Source organism: Rhinopithecus bieti, unplaced genomic scaffold (genome assembly GCF_001698545.2).
Source record: "Rhinopithecus bieti isolate Rb0 unplaced genomic scaffold, ASM169854v2 scaffold_23816, whole genome shotgun sequence".
NCBI classification, from domain to species: Eukaryota; Metazoa; Chordata; class Mammalia; order Primates; family Cercopithecidae; genus Rhinopithecus; species Rhinopithecus bieti.
This window is the reverse complement of record NW_016811019.1, coordinates 1,106,951-1,130,197: the sequence shown is the minus strand read 5'-3', so window position 1 is coordinate 1,130,197 and position 23,247 is coordinate 1,106,951. Positions and strand designations below refer to the sequence as shown.

Genomic DNA, 23,247 nt, shown 5'->3' with positions numbered 1-23,247 from the left:
CAGGCGCCCGCCACCATACCCAGCTAATTTTTGTATTTTTAGTAGAGATGGGGTTTCACCATGTTGGCCAGGCTGGTCTCAAACTCCTGACCTCAAGTGATCTGCCTGCCTGAGCCTCCCAAAGTGCTGAGATTACAAGCATGAGCCACTGTGCCCGGCCAGGTATATCTTTTAGAAGGAATAATTTGGATTGCTAGGGCCCTGATTTCTAAGGGAGCAGGTCTCCAGGCAGCTGGAGGCACCAGGAAGGATTAAAATGTCCCAAAGGCTTGGGCCTCCACCCTAGCCCCTGCTTCTGTTTAAACATAATCGCTGGACAAAGGACTGGAAACAGAACCGGCACATTCAGATTTAAAAATCCATCACTCACTCACTCAGCTATAGATCCTGGGCACTGATCGGTTAAAACACAGACATAAAAAAGGTAAGAGATGTCACTGGATATATGAAACTGAAACAACTGAAATATTGCTTTTGCTTATGGGAAAGTCTGGCTAGTCAGGCCCAGTCTCATGGAACAGAGTGAACTGCTGGCTGTCTCTAGGGTTGGGGCTGATGTCAGCAGCAAGGCTGCCCCTGATGACTCAAAACCAGCTCCAGGCTTACTTGGAACGAGAGCTACAGAACGACCCTGTGTTCCCAGGGCTGCAGGGACTGTAAGCCTCACTGTGGTGAGAACCATTTCTCCACTGCTAGATATGAGAGGACTCTGGTCAGATTTAGGGCAGAGGAGCCTCAGGACCAGAGTCAGACAACCTCTATGAAACCACGGACCACACGGGCGTCAGCCCACCCGGCCACTCCAGCTGTCCCCTTATGCCTAGGAGCACACACCTGCCCCTTGAGAAATCAAATGTAGGCCTGACTTTTGGGAGGATATGGGATGTGCCTGAGTCTCCATACCCTGAGTCTCCATACCCCCCGAGTCTCTGTACCCCCGAGTCTCCGTACCCCAAGTTTCCATACCCCCTGACTCTCCATACCCCGAGACTCTGTACCCCCTGAGTCTCTGTACTGCCTGAGTCCATATACCTCTACCCCAGCAGGACCTGGCATATGTGCCTCATGCGCCCAGACATCTCCCCTCTGCTGAGGACCCCCTCAGCAGCTCCCTCCAGTGCTCTTCAGGAGCAGGTGCTGTGGCGGGGGAGGGGCACTCCACTCTCTTAAAGGCAACCCATATTCTGAGCAATTTGATGATCAAGTCTGAGTGCACGTGAGGGGGGGATAAACATGCTATGTGGCACCTGAGGGACTGGCCTGAGAGAACACTGCCACCTCTGAGCTAGGGGACTGCCACCTCTGAGCAGTTCACCAAGCCTCAGAGCATTGTGTGTTGGGAGAGGATAATATTGTCTTACTGCAACAACTTTTCAGTGAACAAAGTACCTCATAGGGCTCCTGGTTCACAACAGGAGCTCAATAAACAAGAACTACTGTGCTTTGAGTATTTCTTGCAATTTATTTCCACTTCTAGAGAAAGAAAGTATGTTTAGAGTATTTTAACTGTTGAACAGACACTGCCAAGTCAAGTCCACCAAACTTCAGTACCAAGGGTGGCCCTGCCTGGCCACCTTCTGCAGGGAGGCCAGGTGCTGCCCTAGGACCTCAGCTGTCATCACTCTTCTTCCTCCAGGCTGAGGACCCCTGGGCTGTTGGCTGTCCCCAGCAGCCCAGGAGCGGGGTCTCTGCTGTCTAGTTCCTAAAACCTAGCAACAGAAGAGAAGGGCTAAGTGTGGTGCAGGGATGCGGGGCTTACACGTGCAGGGAGGACCCCCGCTGACTCTGCCCCACACTCAGCCCTCCTGCTGGAGCTGAGACCCCCGTTTCAGGCAGGTTTCCAGCCAGCCCTCTTGCTTTACCTCTCTCTCTCTCACTCACTCTGGTTCCTGCAACTCTCAGACAAGGCTGTCTGTATCTTTGAACTCCACAAAGAACTAATCTTTTTGTGGTATGTACAGCAGGGATGACCAGATGTCCACAAAATGTTCTGCCATTGTGGACAGACCAGCCATGGAATACTTTTCCCCGTGCCCCTGCACCCTACAGTTAGGGACAGACATGGGACTGGGTCCTAGCCCAGGGAACATCAGAGGAAGTGACACACCGCCTTCAGCCCGGCCCACATACACCTGACTCCCAGGAAGAACTCATCCACGATCTCTTCCCCTTTCAGGTTGACAGGAATGAGTTCTTGGGGCAACCTCGGAAGCCAGGTGCTGAAGATGACACAGGCCCATGAGATAGGGCCCCAAAAGACCGCACAAAGGAGGGACAGCCTGCTGACCCACTGGGACGTGCTGGGACATAAGCAAAACTTAACTGCTACTGCATTTAAACCTCAGTTCACTTGGGTCTACTAGTGTAGTCCACCCAACCATTAAGGGTAGAACTGACCACAGTCACATAAGATCTGATATAAACAAGTGCAACTATATCAAACTAAAAAGCTTCTGCACAGCAAAGGAAACAAAACAAAAAGGCAACCTACAGAAAGGGAGAAAATATTTCCACACCATATACCAAATAAGGGTTAATATCCAAAATACATAAGGAACTCATTCACCTCAATAGGAAAAAAGTGAATAACCCAATTTAAAAACGGGGACAGAGCCTCAACAGAGATTTTTCCAAAGCCTCCCTCCCGCCCCCCAAAAAATGTACAAATGGTCAACAGGTATATAAAAAGGTGCTCAATGTCCAACGTCACTAATCATCAAGGAAATGCAAATCAAAACCACAAGGAGATGTCCCCTCACACCTGTTAGGCTGATTAGGAAAAAGTCGAAAGATCACAAGTGTTCGCTTGTGTGGGACTGTTAGGTAAGAGTTCTAAATTTCTTTTCAAAGAATATGTCAGTATGTTCAACTCTTTGGCTTCTACTTTTAAACTTCCTCGTAAAGCAACCTTTTTCGATTACCTGCTCCACCCTGACTCATTCTGATCACCTCCTCCACCCTAACTCATTCCAATTATCTGCTACCTGCTCTGCCCTGACTCCCACCAAAGCACTCACCCCGTCATTCTCTTTAAATTCGCCAATCAGAATTAGTTTAGCCTGTGCGGTCTAACCCTAGCCAATAGGGGACCGACACAGCAGCAGGGGCCATGCGCATCAGGGATAAGAACCCCCTCTCCTCCCTTGTCCAAGTGTGCGCTCACCATTGTTTCATCTGTAAGGGCGCACCTTCTATCCAGAAGTACCTTGCCTTGGGGCCAGCCACAGTGGTTCACGCCTGTAATCCCAGCACTTTGGGAGGCCGAGGCGGGCAGATCACGAGGTCAGGAAATTGAGACCATCCTGGCTAACACGGTGAAACCCCATCTCTGCTAAAAATTAGCCAGGCGTGGTGGCCGGCGCCTGTAGTCCCAGCTACTTGGGAGGCTGAGGCAGGAGAACGGCGCGAACCTGGGAGGCGGAGCTTGCAGTCAGCCGAGATCACGCCACTGCACTCTAGCCTGGGTGACAGAGCAAGACTCCATCTCAAAAAAAAAAAAAAAAAAGAGCACAATGGGGACAGTAAATTTAGATAGCCATTACCAGTTTTAGTTGGTCAACAACAATAACTAGAAGTACCTTGCCTTGCTGAGAATTAAAAAGAAAATGTTATATTCGAGTGCTATTTCTTTTGTGGCACTGAAACTTTACATATAACAGGACCCTTGTACACTGTTGGTGGAATGTAGATTACTACAGCCATTACAGAAAACAGCATGGAGGTTTCCAAAAAAACGAAAAATAGAATGACCATACAATTCAGCAATCCCACTTCTGGGTATATATACATATATTCAAAGGAAATAAAATCACTATCTTGAAGGGATATCCACACTCCCGTGTTCATTGCAGCATTATTCACAATAGCCAAAAAATGGGAACAACCTAAGTGTCCGCTGACACGAACTGGTAAAGAAAATGCATATGGTACACATACCACGGACCATTAACCCGCCTGAGAAGAGAAGGAAGTCCTGTCATTTGCAACAACATAGGTGAACGTGGAGGATGTTATGCTAAGTGAAAGAAGCCAGGCATAGAAAGACAAATACTGCCTGATCTCATATTGTCAGAGGTGTGTGAACCAGGACGCCATCTTAAAATAGGAGCTGGGTAAAATAAGGCTGAAGCCTACTGGGTTGCATTCCCAAACGGTGAGGCATTCTAAGTCACAGGATGAGATAGGAGGTGAGCACAAAATACAGTTCATACAGACCTTGCTGATAAAACAAGCTAATAAAAAGGAGCCAGCCAAAACCCACCAAAACCAAGACGGCGACAACAGTGACCTCTGGTCGTCCTCACGGCTACACTCCCACCAGCACCGTGACAGTTTACAGATGCCATTGCAAAGTCAGAAAGTTACCCTATATGGTCTAAAAGGGGAGGCAGGAATCATCCACCCCTTATTTAGCATGCCATCAAGAAATAACCATAAAAATGGGCAACCAGCAGCCCTCGGGGCTGCTCTCTCTATGGAGTAGTCATTCTTTTCTTCCTTTACTTTCTCAATAAACTTACTTTCACTTTGCACTGTGGACTGGCCCTGAATTCTTTCTTGAGATCCAAGAAACCTCTCTTGGGGTCTGGATCAGGACCCCCTTCCTGTAATAATATGTGGTATCTAAAGACGTCGAACCCAACCAAACAGTAGAAGGGTGGTTACCAGAGTCAGGGCGTGGGTGCAGTGAGGTGACAGGTGTTGGTACAAACTTTCCATGGTAAGTATCGAGGCAGGAGAACAGGGTCTGGAGAACAGGGGGTCTGGAGAACAGGGTCTGGAGACAGGGACAACAGCAAGGTCTGAGAAAACAGCAAGGTCTGGGCACAGGAAACCCAAGGCCAATTCGAGCTGCCTCCCCAAAGCTGGATCACAAGGAAAACACCTGGGTCTGGGGGCAGGGAACCTGAGGCCAGTTAACACACTTCTGAAAGCGGAACCAAAAGGAAAACCCCCTGTCCCCAAGCCGAGCAGCAAAGGATCAAAGCCTACTCTCCCTACAACGTCTCAGATGGAAAGGGAGAGTGCCCTGGATTAGCTGCAGGCAACGCAGGGACCATCCCTTCATCTGCACAGGGCACCAATTCACCTCAGCCTTTAATCAGCCAGGGACCAAATCCTTCATCCAGATACGGAGTAGCAGATAAGAACCTCAAACAGGGAACTTAACACCCATGAGCCCTTGCTGGGCCCGCTCCCACCCTGCAGAGCGCTTTCTCTCTTGAATAAATCCCTGCTTTCGCTGCTTCGCTCCCCGCGTTTCATTCCTCTGCTACTCTGTGTTTTGGTCAATTCTTTGTTCAAAATGCCAAGGACCTGGACAACTCATAGTAAAGACCCTCCACGAGTAACAGTAGGTTCTAGAGGCCTACTGGACAACACGGACACTACAGTTACTAATAACATATACTTGCAATTGGCTCAGAGAGTAGATCGTGAGTATTCTCACCACATACACGAAAACAGTAAATGTGAGCTGGTGGGTATGTCAACAAGCTTGACTGTGGCGAACATTTCACAATGAATACTTATAGCAAAGCATCACGTTGTACATCTTGAATATTTGAAAAATATACGGAATGAGGAGCCCCCTGTGCTCTCAGATATAATTATGCTCAGAGGAAACTGCTGAAGAGTCACAGGTAACTTACCACAGATGGAGAATCCCCTACTCCCTGGAGAGACCGGGGACAGCGATGGGACTGAGCAGGAGCTGGGTCACAAAATAGCTATCCAGGCTCACAGGCTGGAGAGCAGCAGCAGTCCCCCATCCTGTGTGTGTGGTGGTGAGGGGTGGGAGTGATGCTGTCAGGTACCCAGCCCAAGGCCCCTAGGCCTTCCCTGGGAGGGTCCTGCACCTCAGGCCTCAGGGTACGGGGCGTGGCAGAGAGAATGAAAGGGGAAATAGACCAGGAGCTGAAAACCATGTCAAATGAACCATGAGCTCCAGATAAGAAATCTGTACTCAGAAAATTCTTACATATAAAAATATCTTTTAAATATTAAAAAATCTCATCTTGCTCTAATTTTTTGGTATAAATTTCATTTCAAAAACTTCCCACCTGTTGTGTGTGGACTAAAGAGAACATGATTTTTGGTGCAGTTTGGATGGAGTAAGTGGAAAATGGCGGGAAAGTGGCAAAAGGGCAAAGGCCTCCAGGCAAAGGCGCTGAAGAAATCTCAGGGGGAAAAGCCCCTGTGGCCAGGTTGGCCCTCACCTTGGAAGGACAGGATCTGTCTCCAGGAAGTGGGGTCCAGGTCCCACATTTACCACTTGTCTGAGTTTCTTCATACAAGGCTTCCCCGCCTGAGGGGCCTTGTCAGAGCTGCAGTGCTGAGCCCGAGGCCACCTGCCATTTCTCCCTCCTCCTCTTCACGTCCTTCTTCTTGGGCCATGCCTCCTCCGCCCTTGGGTGTTTGTCTGACAGGGAGGGCTATGGCGGTGGCTCATTCTGGAACCAGTATGTGCTGCTTGTGGGGGCTGCAAAGCCCTGCATGCCAGCCCCGCCCCAGGCCTCTGCTTACCAGACCCTTCCTTTCACCCACTTTGTTCTTCTGGGTGAGTTTTGAGGAAAGGAACTGCCTTTCAAATGCAGCCTGACTTAGGTCGGTGGTCTTTTTCTCTTTTCTTTTCTGTTCCTTGTCTGCACAGATGAGCTTTTCAGGACTGTGAAGAAAAGCAGAAAAAAATTGTCTCGATTCAGCACAGATGGAATTGTACCATCAAATAGTTTCTGAAGATTAATGTATTGAACTCAATCGTCACTTCTGAGAAGGAACAACTGACCAGCCATCACTGGTGGCTGTGCCTCAATTTGCCTGCCCAGTCCGTATCTCTGCTGGCCCAATTCCTACGGAGGTGGTGACTTGGGGACCCTTCCCCAGCCATGGCTGAGGCACCAGGTCCAGAGCCTCAATCCCTATTGCTGTAGTTGGGACAAAGGGGCTTCCAGGCAGCCTCTGAGTGCTTAAACCAGAAAGTCAGGCAGGACGGCGCCTCCACTTGCCAGCACTCACAGGAAAGCACAGAAAGCCCGTGTGCAAAGATAGAGAAACGGAGCAGGTTCACAAAGAGAAGTGATGCTGAGTGCCACAGAGCCCCAAAGAGGCAGCCTGGCTCCAGCCTCCCAGTCGGTCCCCCGAGCAGCCTGGCTCCCTTCCTGGCTTGGCTTCCATGACATACCGGTGCTCTCTAACATATGGAGCCCCTCTCTCACCTTTCCTTTGAGAAAGACTCTGGCTTTTGTAATCAAACGGTCTCTGCCTCACCTCACCACGTACTGTCAAGTCCTTTTCTTACTTCATCAAATAGCCACGCGAGGCATCCTCTGGGTGTATCTTCCCGGAGGAATTTCACCAGGGCTGCCATCATTTCTGCCCCAGGAAGCCTAGCCCTATCGAGGGAAATAAGCCTTCTCTTTTCTTCCTCCATTCATTCATTCAACAACCACTTATTCATGATCTACTATGCTCCAGCTAAGTGCTGGGAACACCAAGATTAGTAAGACACAGTCCCTGCCCTCAAGGGGCTTGCTGATGGAGGAAAGGGCCAGTAGGGTGCTGGAGAGTTCTGTGTCCCTGTGATAACTGCCCTCTTGCCTGCACTGGAATGGCCAGTGACAGACAGAGGGAGCAAAGGCAGGCAACAGCCTGGCAGGTCAGGGAGTTATGAATGTGCTGACTTGAGCCAGAGGTTTTTGTGGTTAATCAATCTTTCCTTTCTTTAGGTCGATGGGACTTCTGGGCTGAGGCCGGAAAGGGTGGCAGGGCCCAGATGGTGCCTCATGTGCCATGTTGAGGGCCTGGGCTTTGTCGTAAGGGGAATGGCACTGAAGGGTTCCAGTGGAGGAGTGCTGATCACTTTAAAAAGACCACTCTGGCTGCTGGGCGGAAAATGGATTGGAGGAGACCAGCCTGAAGGAAGAATACCAGCGGAGGAGCCAGAGGGGAGATGACGCCAACAAAGCAACGTGAAACCTTTGTCTTGTTGCGGGGGTGGGGGGTTGTGTAATTACTGTTGTTTAAATAAAAATGTTTGTTAAAATGATAAAGGAACCATAAAACCAGAAATAATACATAAAACTTCAAAATCACTAGGGGAAGCAGAAACAAAGTAGCACTGTTTATTCCAACAAAACTCAGGATGGGGAATGAAAACAAAATGTTGAGAGAGTATAACAGACTTCCACGTTTGTGTAGAATATAGAAGTCGGCACAGGCTAAAAGTCCTGCCGAAATAAATAAAGAAGAAAAAACAGAAAATTTACCATCAAAAATAAGAATTTTAAAATCACTAAACAGCTTTAAAAACAATTCCAGAGATGGGAGAGCCTTCAGGAATGAGTTGACAATCTCTAACTCTTGCCTTCCTCTGTGGGAGCATTTTAAATACCAGGTCACCAATATTAAGTACCAGCATAGAGACTGATTCCTCTGTGCTTCTAGCATCTTTGGTGGATTTTTTTCTCCTCGGGTCTGGTTGATGTCCTGGCAGATGGGTATTTAACCTTGTTCTCAACATCACCCTCCCCCTAATAGGCAAGTCAAGCAATGCACTTGGTTTCTCAATGGAGGACAGAACTCTCCAGGCCCCAAGTACAGACAGCATTCCCCAAAACCTATTTGAAAAAGAATCAAGGAGGGGTGGGGAGGGGGAAGGGAGAGCATTATGAAAAATAGCTAATGCATGCTGGGTTTAATACTTAGGTGATGGGTTGATCACCTAGGTGCACATTTACCTGTGTAACAAACCTGCACAACCTGCACGTGTATGCTAGCACTAAAAATAACTAATTTACAAATCAAAGAGAAATTCTAGACCTATAAAATAACTGAAAATAATAATTCAATGGATGGCTTTAACAACAAACAGACACAACAAAAGAGATAATAAAATATCTGAAACCACACATGGAAACACAAAAAGGATAGAAAATATACAAAAATGATAAGAGACAGAATCAGTGAGAAAATCTAAAATATGTTTAACTAGAGTACCCAAAAGAAAGGAGAGGAGAATATGGCAGAGGTAACAAAGAAAAAATAACTGAAAACTTTCTAGAACTAACTAAAGACATTAACCTACAGATTCAAGAAGACCCATGAATTCCAAGCAGGATAAATAAAAAGAAATCCACATCTAGAAACATCATGTAAAACTACAAAAAATCAAAGACAATGGGAAAATCATAAAAGCATTCAGGGGAAAAGACAGATTACCTTCAAAGGAACAACAGTAAGACTAGCAAGTGACTTCTCAATTGAAAGAGTAAAAGACAATAAGATACATGCTGAAAGAAAATAACTGCCAACCTAACATTCTTAATCCTGAAAACATCCTTTAAGAATGAAGGTGAAGTCTGAAAAGGCTAAATGTTGTATGATTCCAACCACATTACATTGTGTAAAAGGCAAAACAATGGATACAGTAAAAAATAAAGAAATAAAAATTAAAATTAAAAGTAAAAAAATAAAAAAATAAAAAATCACTGGTTGCTAGGGGTTAGTGGGGAGGAGAGATGAATGGGCAGAGATGATTTTTAGGACAGTGAAACTATTCTGTGTGACACTGGAACAGAATGATGGATTCATGTCATTGTACATTTGTCAAAAAGCATAGAATGTACAATGCCAAGAGTGGAACCCTAATATAAACTATTAACTTTGGGTGATAATGTAGTTTGTGCCACTGTGGTGCAGGATGTCAACAGTCGGGGAGGTTGTGTTGGTGGGGGACAGGAGGTGTATGAGAACTCTCTAGGTACTTTCCACTCAAGTCTGCTGTAAACATAAAATTTGTTATGAAAAATAAAGTTAAGTTGAAAAAAGAAGGGAAATAAAGATGTCTTAAAGCAAACAGATTTTTCATGAGCAGATGCACATTTATGAAAACTGGGAAACAATATTTCTGTGTTATTTGTCATGAGGTACATAGTAGAGTATAAATGACATGACCTGAGACCTAGAATTTTCCCACAAAAGTGTGAGCACAAAAGGGAAAGTGGGGTAAAGTGAGAGAGAGAGAGAGAGAACGGCAAAATGTTGATGGCTGCTGAACCTGGGTGATAGGTACATAGGAATGTGTTGCACTCTCTACATTCAGAGCATTTGAAAATGTTTGTAATAAAATATTTTTAAAATGAGTCAGTGTAATTTTCCACAGAAGGGGCGCAGAGGCTCACGTCTATAAATCCCCCAGCACTCCGGGAAGCCAAGGTGAGTGGATCACTTGAGGTCAGGAGTTTGAGACCAGCCTGACCAATGTGAAACCCCTTCTCTACTAAAAATATAAAAATTAGCCAGGCATGGTGGTGGGCGCCTATAATCCCAGCTACTCAGGAGGCTGAGGCAGGAGAATCACTTGAACCTGAGAGGCAGAGGGTGCAGTAAGCCGATATCGTGCCATTGTACTCCAGCCTGGGTAACAGAGCAAGACTACGTCTCAAAAAATAAAAAATAAAAATGTCCACATTAACAGAACAAAGGAGAAAACACTGTAATATTAATAAATGCATAAAAATTAATATATGTCAAAATCTATTCATGATCTAAAAAAAAAAACTCATAGCAAACTAAGAAAATGAATTCCTTAATTTATTAATGGAAATCTAAAAATAATGTAAAACACAAAAAACACCAAAAGTTTTCCCTTTAAAAATAGCACAAGGAAGCCAATTTTCACCACTTCAGCTTTGTGCCAGAGATCTTAACTGGTACTGTAAGGTAAGGAAAAGAAATAAAAGGTATAAGGAATGGAAAACAAGACATAAAATTCTCTTTATTAGAAGATAATATTGTGGGCTGGGCGCAGTGGCTCACACCTGTAATCCCAGTACTTTGGGAGGCCAAGGCAGGTGGATCACCTGAGGTCAGGAGTTCGAGACCAGCCTGGCCAACATGGTGAAACCTCATCTCTACTAAAAATACAAAAATTATCCAGGTGGGGTGGTGCACACCTGTAATCCCAGCTACTCAGGAGGTTGAGGCGGAGGTTGCAGGGAACCAAGATTATGCCACTGCACTCCAGCCTGGGTGACAGAGCGAGACTCCATCTCAAAAAAATAAAAAGAATATTGTGTACATAGAAAATCCAAAAGACTATAGATAAATGTCAGAACTCAAAATAAAGTTTAGCAAGGTTGCCAAATACAAATTCAGTATATGAAATCATTTTTATTTCTATACATTATAATTACCTAGAAAATGAAATTACACATAATAATAAAATAGGAATAAGTAGGAATAAATCTAAACAAAGATCTATAAGACCTTCAGACATGGTTTCTTATCCATAGTACTTACTGACATTTGGGGCTGAGTATTCTTTGTTGTAGGATATTTGGCCACATCCCTGCCCTATGTCCCGTATCAGATGCCTGTAGAACCCCACGCCCTTGACAACCAGAAATGTCTCCAAACATTGCCAGCTTCTTAATCAATTTGATTAAGAACCACTCCCTTACATAAAATAAGACCCACATTAATGGAGAGATAGATACCATGTTCATTGATTAGAGGACTCAAAATTGTAAAGATGTCAATTCTCCCTAAATTGATCTACAGATTCAATACAATCCCAATCGAAATCTCAAGCATTAGGTTGGTGCAAAAGTAATTGTGGTTTCTGCCATTACTTTTTTGTTTGTTTGGGAATTTGTTTGTATGTGTGTATGTCTACATGAAACTTGAGCTAATTATAAAATATATATTGGTGTATTTGTTCTACCAGGTATCAAAACTCATTAAAAAGCTATAGTAAACAAATAGGCAAGGATGGAGAACCTGGAAATTAAGTATACATAACAGCACTGAATTTGTATAAAAGTCTACGCTGCAGAACAGCAGGGAAATTATATTTTCAATAAATGGTACTGAGGAAAATGGGTGTCATTAAAGGGAAAAAATTCAACTGGGTCCCACATAAAATATATACAAAAAGCAATTCTAACTGGATTATAAGCCTAAATTTGAAAAGCAAAACTATAAAAGCAGGCCAGGCATGGTGGCTCATGCCTGTAATCCCAGCACTTTGGGAGGCCAAGGTGGGCAGATCATGAGGTCAAGAGATAGAGACCATCCTGGCCAACATGGTAAAACCCCATCTCTACTAAAGATACAAAAATCAGCTGGGTATGGTGGCGTACGCCTGTAGTCCCAGCTACTCAGGAGGCTGAGGCAGGAGAATCACTTGAACCCGGGAGGCGGAGGTTGCAGTGAGCCGAGATCGTGCCACTGTGCTCCAGCCTGGCGATAGAGCAACACTCCGTCTCAAAAAAAAAAAGGCTGTACAGCTTTTGGAAAAGACATTTTAAAATAATGTATAAAAGCACTAGTTATAAAGGAAAAGAAAAATAGGTTTGACTATATCAACATTAAGAATATCTATTCATTAAAAAATACCATTAGGAAGAGTAAAAATGCAACCCACAAAATAGGAAAAGATACTTATAACACAAATAACTGAAAAAGGGTTTATAGCCAGTATAAGGAAAATCAGTTAAGAAAGACCAAACATCCCAACAGAAAAAAAAATGCCAAAAGTCTCGAACAGATGCTTCTCAAATGAAGAAACCCAACAGCCAATAAAGACATGAAAAGTGCTCAGTTTCACTGATAACGTGAAAAATGCTGTTATATAGCTGCCAGCTTTACTTTTATTATTTTACTTTATTATACACCAAGGGTAAAGGAGAATGAGAAGCAACAGTATTTCTCCCCCATGCTGATGGGGGTGTAAACTGAAACAGTCTCTTGGCAAAACAGTTTAATATTATCCCACAACTCAACAAACTCCACTCTGGGGTATATATCCTAAGAAATGTGGATTGTGGGCCAGGCACAGTGACTCACGCCTGTAGTCCCAGCATTTTGGGAGGCCGAGGCGGGCGGATCACAAGATCAGGAGTTCAAGACCAGCTTGGCCAAGATGGTGAAACCCCGCCTCTACTAAAAATACAAAAATTAGCTGGGCGTGGTGGCGGCCACCTGTAATCCCAGCTACTTGGGAGGCGGAGGCAGAGAACTGCTTGAACCCAGGAGGCGGGGGTTGCAGTTAGCTGAGATCGCATCACTGCACTCCAGGCTGGACAACAGAGTGAGACTCCGACTCAAAACTAACTAACTAAATAAATAATAAATGTAGATTGTGGGAACCAAAATACCAAACTGGATCGTTCATAATAGCCAAAATGTGGAAACAACCCAAATGTCCACAACAGTGGATTGCCTAAATGATGGCATAGTCAAATACAACAGAATACACTCTGAAAATAGAAGTTAACACACTGGAGCTATATGAACAACAGAAAGGAATCTGAAAAACTTAATGGTGAGTAAAAGCAGTCACACAATGAACTACACATGTACAAACCCCCAACAGATGAATTTTATGGTATGTAAGTTGCATTTTTTTTTTTTTTTTTTTTTTTTTTGATCGTGTCTCACTCTGTTGCCTTGCCCAGGCTGGAGTGCAGTGGCGTGATCTCAACTCATGGCAACTTCTGCCTCCCGAGTTCAAGTGATTCTCCTGCCTCAGTCTCCCGAGTAGCTGGGATTACAGGCATCTGCCACGACACCTAGCTAATTTTGTATTTTAGTAGAGATGGGGTTTCACCATGTTGGCCAGGCTGGTCTCAAACTCCTGACCTCAGGTAATCCGCCCGCCTCGGCCTCCCAAAGTGCTGGGGTTACAGGCGTAAGCCACCGTGCCCAGCCTGTAAATTATATCTTAATAGAGATGTTTTTAAAGAGTCAGTCATAAAAGAATAAATGCTTTCAGGTTCTGTTTATATGAAATTCAAAAATATGCAAGATAAACTATATCATTTAAGGACACAAAGTTAGTTGATAACACCACAGGGAGAGCAAGGAAGTGAACACTTATAAAGTGAAGAGAGCTCTGGGGCAGGGAGGAGACTGCCTTGGGAGGGGGCAGGATCCCTTTCTTGAAATGGCTGGTGATTCCACAGGACTGACTCAGGGACTTGTTAAGCTGTTTATGTTTTATTCTGTCCTCTACATATATTTCATAATACAAATGTGATGATAGTAATAATAAAACTATAAACTACTAAAAGACAGAAGTGTGACTAGTTACAAGAGCTTCAGTAGGAAATAAAGGAAGTTGCAAGTTAAACAAATATTTGTTCTGCTCATCTGTACCTGTATTTGTAAGTTTGAGTCCTGGCTCTTGCGGAGGCTTTATGCCACTCTTTTGGAATCACACGGTGTGAAGTGAAAGTGAAGTAGGGTGAGCTGGCATGCAGCCTGGCCTTCTCTATTTCCTTAAATTCTTTGATGGAATGTCGTTTTCCTACAGGAAGATAAAAAATCAAAATCAACACTCTTCAAGAACTCCAGTTGCTCTTGGAGTGAGAAGTCACTGGACAAATAGCAGTCTCAAAAAAATGAGGCCCAGTGATCACAAAGCACCTGTCTCACATTGAAGACCAGTTCTCTTCTCTTCATCCACCTCTTGCTGTCTTTGAAACAGAGGATCAACAAATGGTGGGACTGTAACCTACAAGAAAAATGAGACTCTTTGAGGACCAGAGTGCAGTCTGTATTAAGCTTTTAAAATGTGTTCCACATAAAGATGGGAACAATAGACCCTGAGGACTACAAGAGTGGGAAGGGCAGAAGGGGGCAAGGGTTGAAAAACGACCTATTCGGGACTCTGCTTGCTACCAGGGTGACAGATTCAATCGCACCCCAACCTCAGCAGTATGCAATATACCCATGTAACAAACCTACATGTATACCCCCGAATCTAAACGTTGAAATTTAAATAAATAAAGTCTGACCTAAGCATGCAAGTATGCCCTTACTGTACACCAAAGCAGCTGAGAAGAAAGGCCCAGGAATGTGCCAATCTACACAGCAGTGGAAGGGCATCACCTCAGATGAGGATGTCGCACAGAGCCTTAAATGGCTGAACTGAGGGAGGGAGGGAGGGCCGCCCAGATGGAAGAGATGCACTTCTGTTAAGTGCTCTACTGTGTCACTGCATCAGCCAGTAAATATTTGTGTTGCCATTGTGTGCCACATCCAGGCTAGATCCTGTCTTCAAGGATCTCCTAGTCTAGAACAGCCTAGTCATCCACAGTGACAATCTAGTCCTGAGAGGGGCCAGCCAGCTCAGGATCCTGTAGGAGCAGGGGCAGTGCTCCTAACCCAGCCTGGGAGGACACATGTCTCCTAGGGAAGCTGACGACTGGTCTGTAAGGGTCTGTGAGAACAGAGGGTCAGGTGACCAGAGCTATGAGTTTGTGTCAAAGGGTAGGGACATACAGAAGTATTTTTTCTCCCCGCTCCTGATAAGCCTTAGACAGAGGGACTATTTTTCCCCTCCATTTCCCCCACAGCACTCATCCCAGTGCTGGACTGAAGTGCTAGGTAAGCAATTACTGAATAAACCAGGCAGCATAACATGTACTGCCTCCAGCACCCCAGATGATGACATTCTACCCAGAACCAAAAGAATCTGTTCATCTTCATATGACTGACCTGGCTTGGTTCTCTGGGAGAAGCAAAAGAAACCGCTTCCACCTTCAGAGCCATACATATCTTTTAAAAAAGTAATAGTCATATCAGGTAGCTACTTCTGCTGCATGGGAGCGAAAAACTGAAACCTACATTTCTCAATTTTAACTCCTGTATTGGCGGTTTAAAAATCTGAAGACTCATTACAACCTCAAGTATGAGCTCTCACGGGCAGCCTGTGCTGAAATTCCTCCTGTATCTCCGGTAGAAAGGAGTATTCCCTCCCAAATCCCATAATCCCTGTGCTGACTTCTGTGACACTCGCCGCACTCCACTGCACAAGCTGTCCACACCTCTCTCTCTCCTTCTGGTGCTTCAAGTTTGCTGAATGTGAGTAAATGAATGAACAAGTGATCACACGTATCCGTGCCTTGTGCACAGTGTAAATTCCACAGGAGTCTAAACTACTCTAAAACTCAAAGGAAATGCTTTTGTAGACTTTTTTAAATAGAGAATAACTACAAGACTTCTAAAATGACTAGGTTTCCCCCAACTCCAGAGCTCCTAAGAATAAAAAACCAAAGAAACCTGCTCTACCCTTTTATAATTTGGTTTTTCTTCATATAAAAGGATTGTAGGCCGGGCCCAGGGGCTCACACCTGTGATCCCAGCACTTTGGGAAGCCAAGGCAGGTGGATCACTTGAGGTCAGGAGCTCAAGACCAGCCTGACCAACATGACGAAAACCCTTCTCTACTAAAAATACAAACAATTAGCCAGGCGTGGTGGCATATGCCTGTAATCCCAGCTACTTGGCAGGCTAAGGCAGGAGAACTGCCTGAACCCCGGAGGCGGAAGTTGCAGTGAGCCAAGATCACACCATTGTACTCCAGCCTGGGCAACAAGAGCGAAACTCCATCTCAAAGAAAAATTCAAAAAATTTAAAAAGGGATTGTATACTTCAGGATTATAACGGTCTTCACATATAATTTCCTTCAGATATAAAATATACTTAAAGGAAAAATCACTAGATACAAACTGTTTTGCGAGATTCATATTATAAAAGTCAAATACTGTATTTCATTTTTATATAAAAGCATAGCTTCAAAGAGTTGGAAGAAACTGCTGAAGTAATTTAGACTGCAATGAGACTCCACTACCTTCTGGGAGAAGTAATCATCTAACTTTAGTCTGAAGTCATCCATGGGCCTTTGAGAACTTTCTGTTCCATGAGGCAGGTACTTTTTTTGGTAATTTTAACCTCAAGAAAGTCTGCCCTTAGGTTGAGTTTAAATCTGCCTTGTAACTTGCAGGTACAGACACTAGTTCTATACATCTAATTCATCGGCTAATGTCTGCCTTTAAAATATTTAAAAGGTTCATTCCCCCTCGTGTCGTCTTTTCCTTGGGCCAAATACCCCACCTCTTTCCAGTTTTCTTCCTATAAAGTGATGTCAAGACTCTTTTCTAAAGGTTTTGCAACTGATGACTGTCCCTTCAACAGTGTGACATCAGGAATGACAGGATAAGGACAGGATGGACCAAGACTCTGATGCTTCCCACTCTTAAGCACAGCCTCTCTTGCCTGAGAGCTGTATGTTTTCTGGGAACCCAGCTCATACAGTTGATTTACAATGACTTTACTGACATTCAAAATCACTTGGACTTCGACACATGCCATTTCTAAGATCTTCCTCCCTATACCCATGAAATCACATTTCTGGACACAAATATAAGACTCTGCACTTTGGAGATCTGGATTCAATCTTGAGCTCTGCCCCTTAAGAGTGTGTAGGAAAACGTATTTAAGGTAAATATTCAGAAACTGTGCTCAGTAAATATACGTAAATGTTCTAATATTTCAGCTAACCTACTCTAGGGTCTCACTCTGTCACCCAGGCTGGAGTGCAGTGCCACGATCATGGCTCACTGCAACCTCTGCCTCCCAGGCTCAAGTGATCCTTCCACCTCAACCTCCCAAGTAGCTGGGACTACAAGTGCACAGAACCACACCTGGCTTTTTTTTTTTTTTTTTTTTGGTACAAACAGGTTTTTGCCATGTTGCCCAGGCTGGACTCAAACTCCTGGACTCAAGCAATCCATCCACCTCAGCCTCTCAAAGTGCTGGGATTACAGGGGTGACCCACTGCACCCAGCCACTACTCTAGATATCTACTAGATATGTGGAGGTAAGAAAGAAAGATCCAGTAGTGCACACCTGAAGTTAACAGATTTGTATTTGGTACTGCAAATAGATAGACCTAAATTCTGAGAGAGAGTCCTGACCTCAAAATCAAAAGAATCTTCAAATTAAGAAACCAAATTTTGCTGTTTTGTAAAGCCAAACTGTAGAACAGAGTTTAGAAACTGTTAGTCCTAACACCTACCGGTTGGCTAACTCAGCCATGCAATAGCATTCTCCTTTGTCCACTTCCTACTAGAGAGATGAGAAAGCCACAGTGGCTTTCCAGGCTCTGCTTATGGCTAGGATTTGCCTCATGACCCAGTCCTGGCCAAACAGACCTAAGGGAAAGCTGACTAGGGGCCTCTGGGGACTCTTTTTGCTTCCTGCAAAGGAGTAGTGTAAGAGCAGAGGCCCCTGGTACCATTCCTTACCCCTCCTTCTTCCTGCCCTGAATGAAGACCTAATGTCTGGAGCTATAAGCAACCATCAGGCAAATGTGAGAATGATGGGGATAAACTGAAAATACTAAGGATAGCAGAATAGAATAGGAAAAAACCTGACATTGTTATGCTGTCAGAACCTAACACGAGACCACCTACTTCTCAATATCTTGTGAAGTAAATGATAAATGTCCTTATGATTTAAGCCACAGTAACTCCATTAACATCTACATAAAATCATTCCTGACAAATCTAGTTCCAAGTCAACACTCCTATCCCCTCCAACCTCAGGCTTAAGAAAGCAGTACGTGTATCACAATTCAATGAACTCATCTTAAATACAAAAATAAGCTGGAGACTATTTGTATAACCAGTGAAACTGTTAGACTAACTCTTCAAATTATACTTTATTTGAAAAATAAAACATCAGTACCATTTTATGTCTGTGCTGTAAATAATATTCAACATTCTCTTGTTTCCTTTTTTTAAGCCCTTTATATGAAATTACTTTTTCCATAATTCTCTGCTGAAGAGGCTCTGCAACGTTTTCAACCCATTTTTTATGTAACATCTCTTTTCTTCTTTCCTTAAAAGTATCCAGATGCTGAAAATACGTATCCAATCTCTAGTGAAGTGATACAAACAAGGAAAATAAATTATAAAGAAATGTTTCACTTATTGTCATTTGAGTAAGGGGGAAAAAAACATCTGTTCCCACTACTAAGCTCTCAGCCACATTTGGGTTGCAAAGCCCCAGTATAAGATAACTGAAGCACAGAATAAAGTACAGTAAGAGAAGCTGGAAACACAGAGCAGAAGAACTCACATAAACTTCTAAACCACAACTGTGCCTTCAGATTAAACCACATCTAACTCATGAATCAGATTAAGTTATTCCTAACTCATGAAACTCTTGTTTCTTTTTCAGGATTTCCAAGCATTCCCTGGTCACCCATCCTGTGTCTAGCCTTCACCATCAGGAAAGTCTGTGACAAAATTGGTAGAGTAGAAAGCACACTAGACTGTGACACCTCTCTCTGGCCTGTGAAAGAGAGGTAATCCCATCTATCTCTTTGGATGCTTAAATGGGAATTTATGTGCACTTTCTTTATAAATTGTAAATCGCAATTCAAATGTCAAAGCTTTATTCTTTTTTGTCTGTTTAAAAGATAAGGTCTCACTCTGTCGCCTAGGCTAGAGTATAGTGGCATGGTCACAGTTCACTACAGCCCCAACCTCCTGGGCTCAAGCGATCCTCCTGCCTCAGCCTCCTGAGTAGCTGGGACTATGGTGTATGCCACCACGTCTGGCTAATTTTTAAATTTTTTATAGTGATGGGGCCTCACTATGTTGCCCAGGCTGATCTCAAACTCTCAAACTCCTGGTTTCAAGCAATGTTCTTGCTTCAGCCTCCCAAAGTATTATTATAACTCCATCTCTCTCATTGAAATTAAATGTCCCTTAAGCTAATTTCATAGTGACTATCAGTTACTGATTGGTCATAACCCTTAAAAGCTTATTTTGTTTCTAGTGGTTTTCTACATCCCCACTGCAACGTGGGAACACATGAGAAAGAGGCAAGTGTGACTAGGAAAGAGTTTCTATTCAGTACCAGGACGAAGAGAAGGAGCAATTAGGACAGTTTCTCAGATCCCTTCAGGACAGATCCAAGTGGGATTAGGGACCTCTTAGTGATCCTGCAAGAAGCGGGCATGACCTCAGATCCATGTAGTACAAACAAGTAAATTACAGGATCCTCATTCCCCCTGCAAAATGAATCTCTTGGATCATGGTGACATGACTCTTGGCCATGTCGTTCTGCACACTCTTGCTCCCCTAGAACACACTTAGAATGCAGCGTGGAGCCAACTCTTACCTTCACAACAGAATTTTCTCTAAATAATATTGCACGTACTGCTTCATCAATGTCTTCTCTAGCTAATACCTAAAATTACAGAATTGGATATTAGGCTGTAAATCCTGAAGAAACAAACTACAATGACGAAACTCAGTGTACTTTACCCAATAGTTTTAGCGTAAATCTTGAGGCTTATTGTGTAACATAAATACATGGAAAATTTCTAAACCCATTCTCCATGAACCCATCAACCAGGTTCAAGAGTGATTAATTCTGAGTCAATCTTAAATCATCTAATAAATCTCATTTTTCAGCCCCCCCACCCAGACTATTTTAAAACAAATCCCTGATAGTATATTATTAAATTATGTTTTAAAGCACTAAAAAGCTTACTAAAGGAATCCTCTTTTCAGGCATTCAGTAGCTGTTTTTGGTTTGCTTTTTGACACAAAGTCTGGCTCTGTCACCCAGGCTGGAGGGCAGTGGTGCAATCTTAGCTCACTACAACTTCAGCCCCCCGGGTTCAAGTGATTCTCCCGCCTCAGCCTCCCAAGTAGCTGGGATTATAGGCACGTGACACCACACTTAGTTAATTTTTGTATTTTTTAGTAGAAACGGAGTTTCACCATGTTGGCCAGGTTGCTCTCGAACTCCTGACCTCAAGTGATCCACCCACTTTGGCCTCCCAAGTACTGAGATTATAGGTGTGAGCCACCCCACCCAGCCAGTAGGTGTGTTTTAAAGAGCCCTTGAAGTTTTCCGCCTTTTGCTAGATCTCTTCATAAGTCAAAAACCACAGAAAATTCCCTTTAGTTCAACTAGTCCAGAGTCTCAGAGCTAATTAGTGGGAGCTCATGGCCTCCAATCAATATCATCCACATCTAGGGACTTGCTGTTTCCATTATGAGTTTGGGTAAAGCTGATGCATTTTAATCACCACTTTAGGGCTTTTTCAGTTGGATCACTATGAACTAATCTCTAGCTTTTATTCTTACAGGACTAAGTGTGAACAAATGAAAAGGCAATAAAAATCCAGTATCTGGAAGAGATAAACTAGTACATTAAAAATTGTTGATGAAAAATGATAAAGGTTCTTAGAACTGTTATTCAATTTCTGATTCTTCTTTCTGTTCTGCCACACTGAATGTATCACAACTAAACCCCAAATTCAAATACCAAATCTGTGAATAAGAGAAATCTCAAAAAGGAAAGTTAAGAACCTGTCTCTAAAATATTTTTTTAATTAAAAGAAGATGGTAACTGAAAAGTATGTAAAACAATTAAACATGTATCCTGACACTACAATATAAATTTAGAATCAATCTATTTATTTATTTGGAGAAGCAGAAACACGTTGACAAGCATCTTGGGAAGTCACCTTCTTAAAGAACATCCTAGTAAGACTGTTAGCAAATGTTATGTACACTCTTGAGTCAGATTGTCAAATAATCTTTTTCTGTTTAAAGAAATTAAACTGTTTTTGTCTTTGATGGCTCTTCTTTGTGATTTTGTCAGGAAATATAAGGAAAAGGTCATGATTTGCGGCAGCACTTCTGAAATCCACGGCTTTCTGTGTGTACACACACAGAAAATTAAGCCTCTCACTACTCCGACCGCCACTAGGGCAAAAGGGGAAAAACAAAGGAAATTTCCAAGAGTTTTTCACGGCGAGGCAAAATGATACAAAATAATGAAACTTTATGAGAAAATCATTACCAGATCCTAAAGCAGAATTGACTGGCAAGCCCAGACCTGGCTTTTCCTGCCGGGGAGCTGGGGTTGCTGCCTTCACCCACCCGCCTGCCCCCGTCGGTGCACCAGTCCCCAGGCTGGCGACCGGGAACACTCTTGGCCACACTCTCGGCCAAATCTGAGCCCGGAACACTCCCCTTCAACGCCTGCTTTAAACCGGGCACTGTCCCAATCCTGAGAACAGAAGCGAGATTAAGATAAACAGTTCCCAGACTCGAGGGGTCCCATCGCCAAAATGACGTCTCAAAAAGCCACGTTCTCTCACCTCCATTAAAGAAACGGACTCGGGCTCCGGCCATTCTCTTAACTTTTCTGGCCTGAAATGTTCATCATAAATCCAAGTTTTGGTGGCAGCCATGGACAGAATCCCTGAGGGAAGAAAAGGTAAACTGAGGCTGAGGACGACGGTTACCGTTGAGAGCTAGGCCTGTGGGCTCAGGGAGTGTTCGAATCCCGCTCGGCCCCTTTCTAGCTGGGTCGAGTCACCCAACAAACCGGGATCCTCGGCGCCCTGGGCGCTTCAACAGGCCCGGCTACCCGCTCCCGTGTCGTCCTTGGGCCAAAGCGGGCCCTTCCCCTGGGCCGCGCCGCCCTGGCCCTGCCACGGCCCTCCCTGGGCTCTGAGACCCCCAGGCCCGCAGGCCTCCCCGGGCCCCACCTCAGGGCAGCCCCGGGGGTGGTCGCAGGCCCCGCGGCTCCGTGCCGGTGGGGCTCCCCCGCGGCCGCGTCCTGGAACGGCAACGGAGAAAGGAGCCCGCGAGCCCGCGCGTCGGGGCGATGCGCCACCGCCAGCCCCGGCGTGCCCCGGCGTGCTGCCCCGACGCCAGCTGGAAGGTGACGCCGACGTCCCGGGAAAGGGAAGGGCGCCATTTGATTTCACAGCGAACGGAAACGCAGTGATGAAGCCCAGCGCCTGGCCCTCGCCCTCCCTCCACGGCTGTCTCGGGGGCGCCCTTCCCTCGCGGCCCCGGCGGGCACGCGGGCCTTCAACCGTCGAAGCCCCCGCCGCCCTTCTGGACTTTTATCGAGGCCTGTACATTAATACGAAAGAGAATTTGCTATTTACCTGTAAGATTGAGGGCGACAGCGTAAGAGGAATGGTTTTAAGTGACGCGTCCGGCTTCTTACTCCCACTGAAGGGTGAAGGTGCCACAGGTGGGCCTGGTTTGGATTCTGATGTGAAGAAACCGACTTCAAAACACGTGGGCCAATCAGGAAAATACCAAAACTCTGACTACATATTTAATGATATCTAGGAATTATTGTTAATAGTTTAAGGTATGGTACATTATCACAACCAAGATTTGACATAGCTACATCAAGATACAGGATATTAACAAGGATTACTGTTTTCAGCCAATGTTTCTTCAAGTATTTTTTTTAGTCCTGTTTCTCTCGTCCTGGGATTCTGATGATACGAATATTATTATAGCCCCCACAGCCCTTAAGCCTCTGTTCTTTCCTCCACCCTCAATCTATTTTCTCATTTTTTCAGATTTGGTAATTTTTATTGTTCTATCTTCCAGCTCACTG

At 44.4% G+C, this 23,247-nt stretch overlaps 1 protein-coding gene across 6 annotated transcripts; it reads right to left on the bottom strand.

Moving 5' to 3' along the window:
- Positions 1-1,442: 1,442 nt before the first annotated feature.
- Positions 1,443-22,495, bottom strand: FAM228A (family with sequence similarity 228 member A). 6 transcript variants are annotated; one of them, XM_017893362.1, is made up of 9 exons: positions 22,373-22,486; positions 21,980-22,083; positions 19,981-20,049; positions 18,538-18,729; positions 14,431-14,518; positions 14,161-14,311; positions 6,526-6,667; positions 4,666-4,777; positions 1,591-1,709 (listed from the first exon to the last, which is right to left on the bottom strand). In XM_017893362.1, the coding sequence occupies exons 2-9, from the start codon at positions 22,070-22,072 to the stop codon at positions 1,696-1,698; spliced, it is 861 nt and encodes a 286-aa protein (XP_017748851.1). In that variant the 5' UTR covers positions 22,073-22,083; positions 22,373-22,486; the 3' UTR covers positions 1,591-1,695. The 6 variants fall into 6 exon arrangements, 5 of the variants coding, with proteins under 5 accessions (XP_017748850.1, XP_017748853.1, XP_017748854.1 ...); XM_017893361.1 differs by lacking the exon at positions 4,666-4,777 and having other exon boundaries at positions 1,443-1,709; XM_017893364.1 differs by lacking the exon at positions 4,666-4,777 and having other exon boundaries at positions 1,443-1,709; positions 18,613-18,729.
- Between the last annotated feature and the right edge of the window lie 752 nt (positions 22,496-23,247).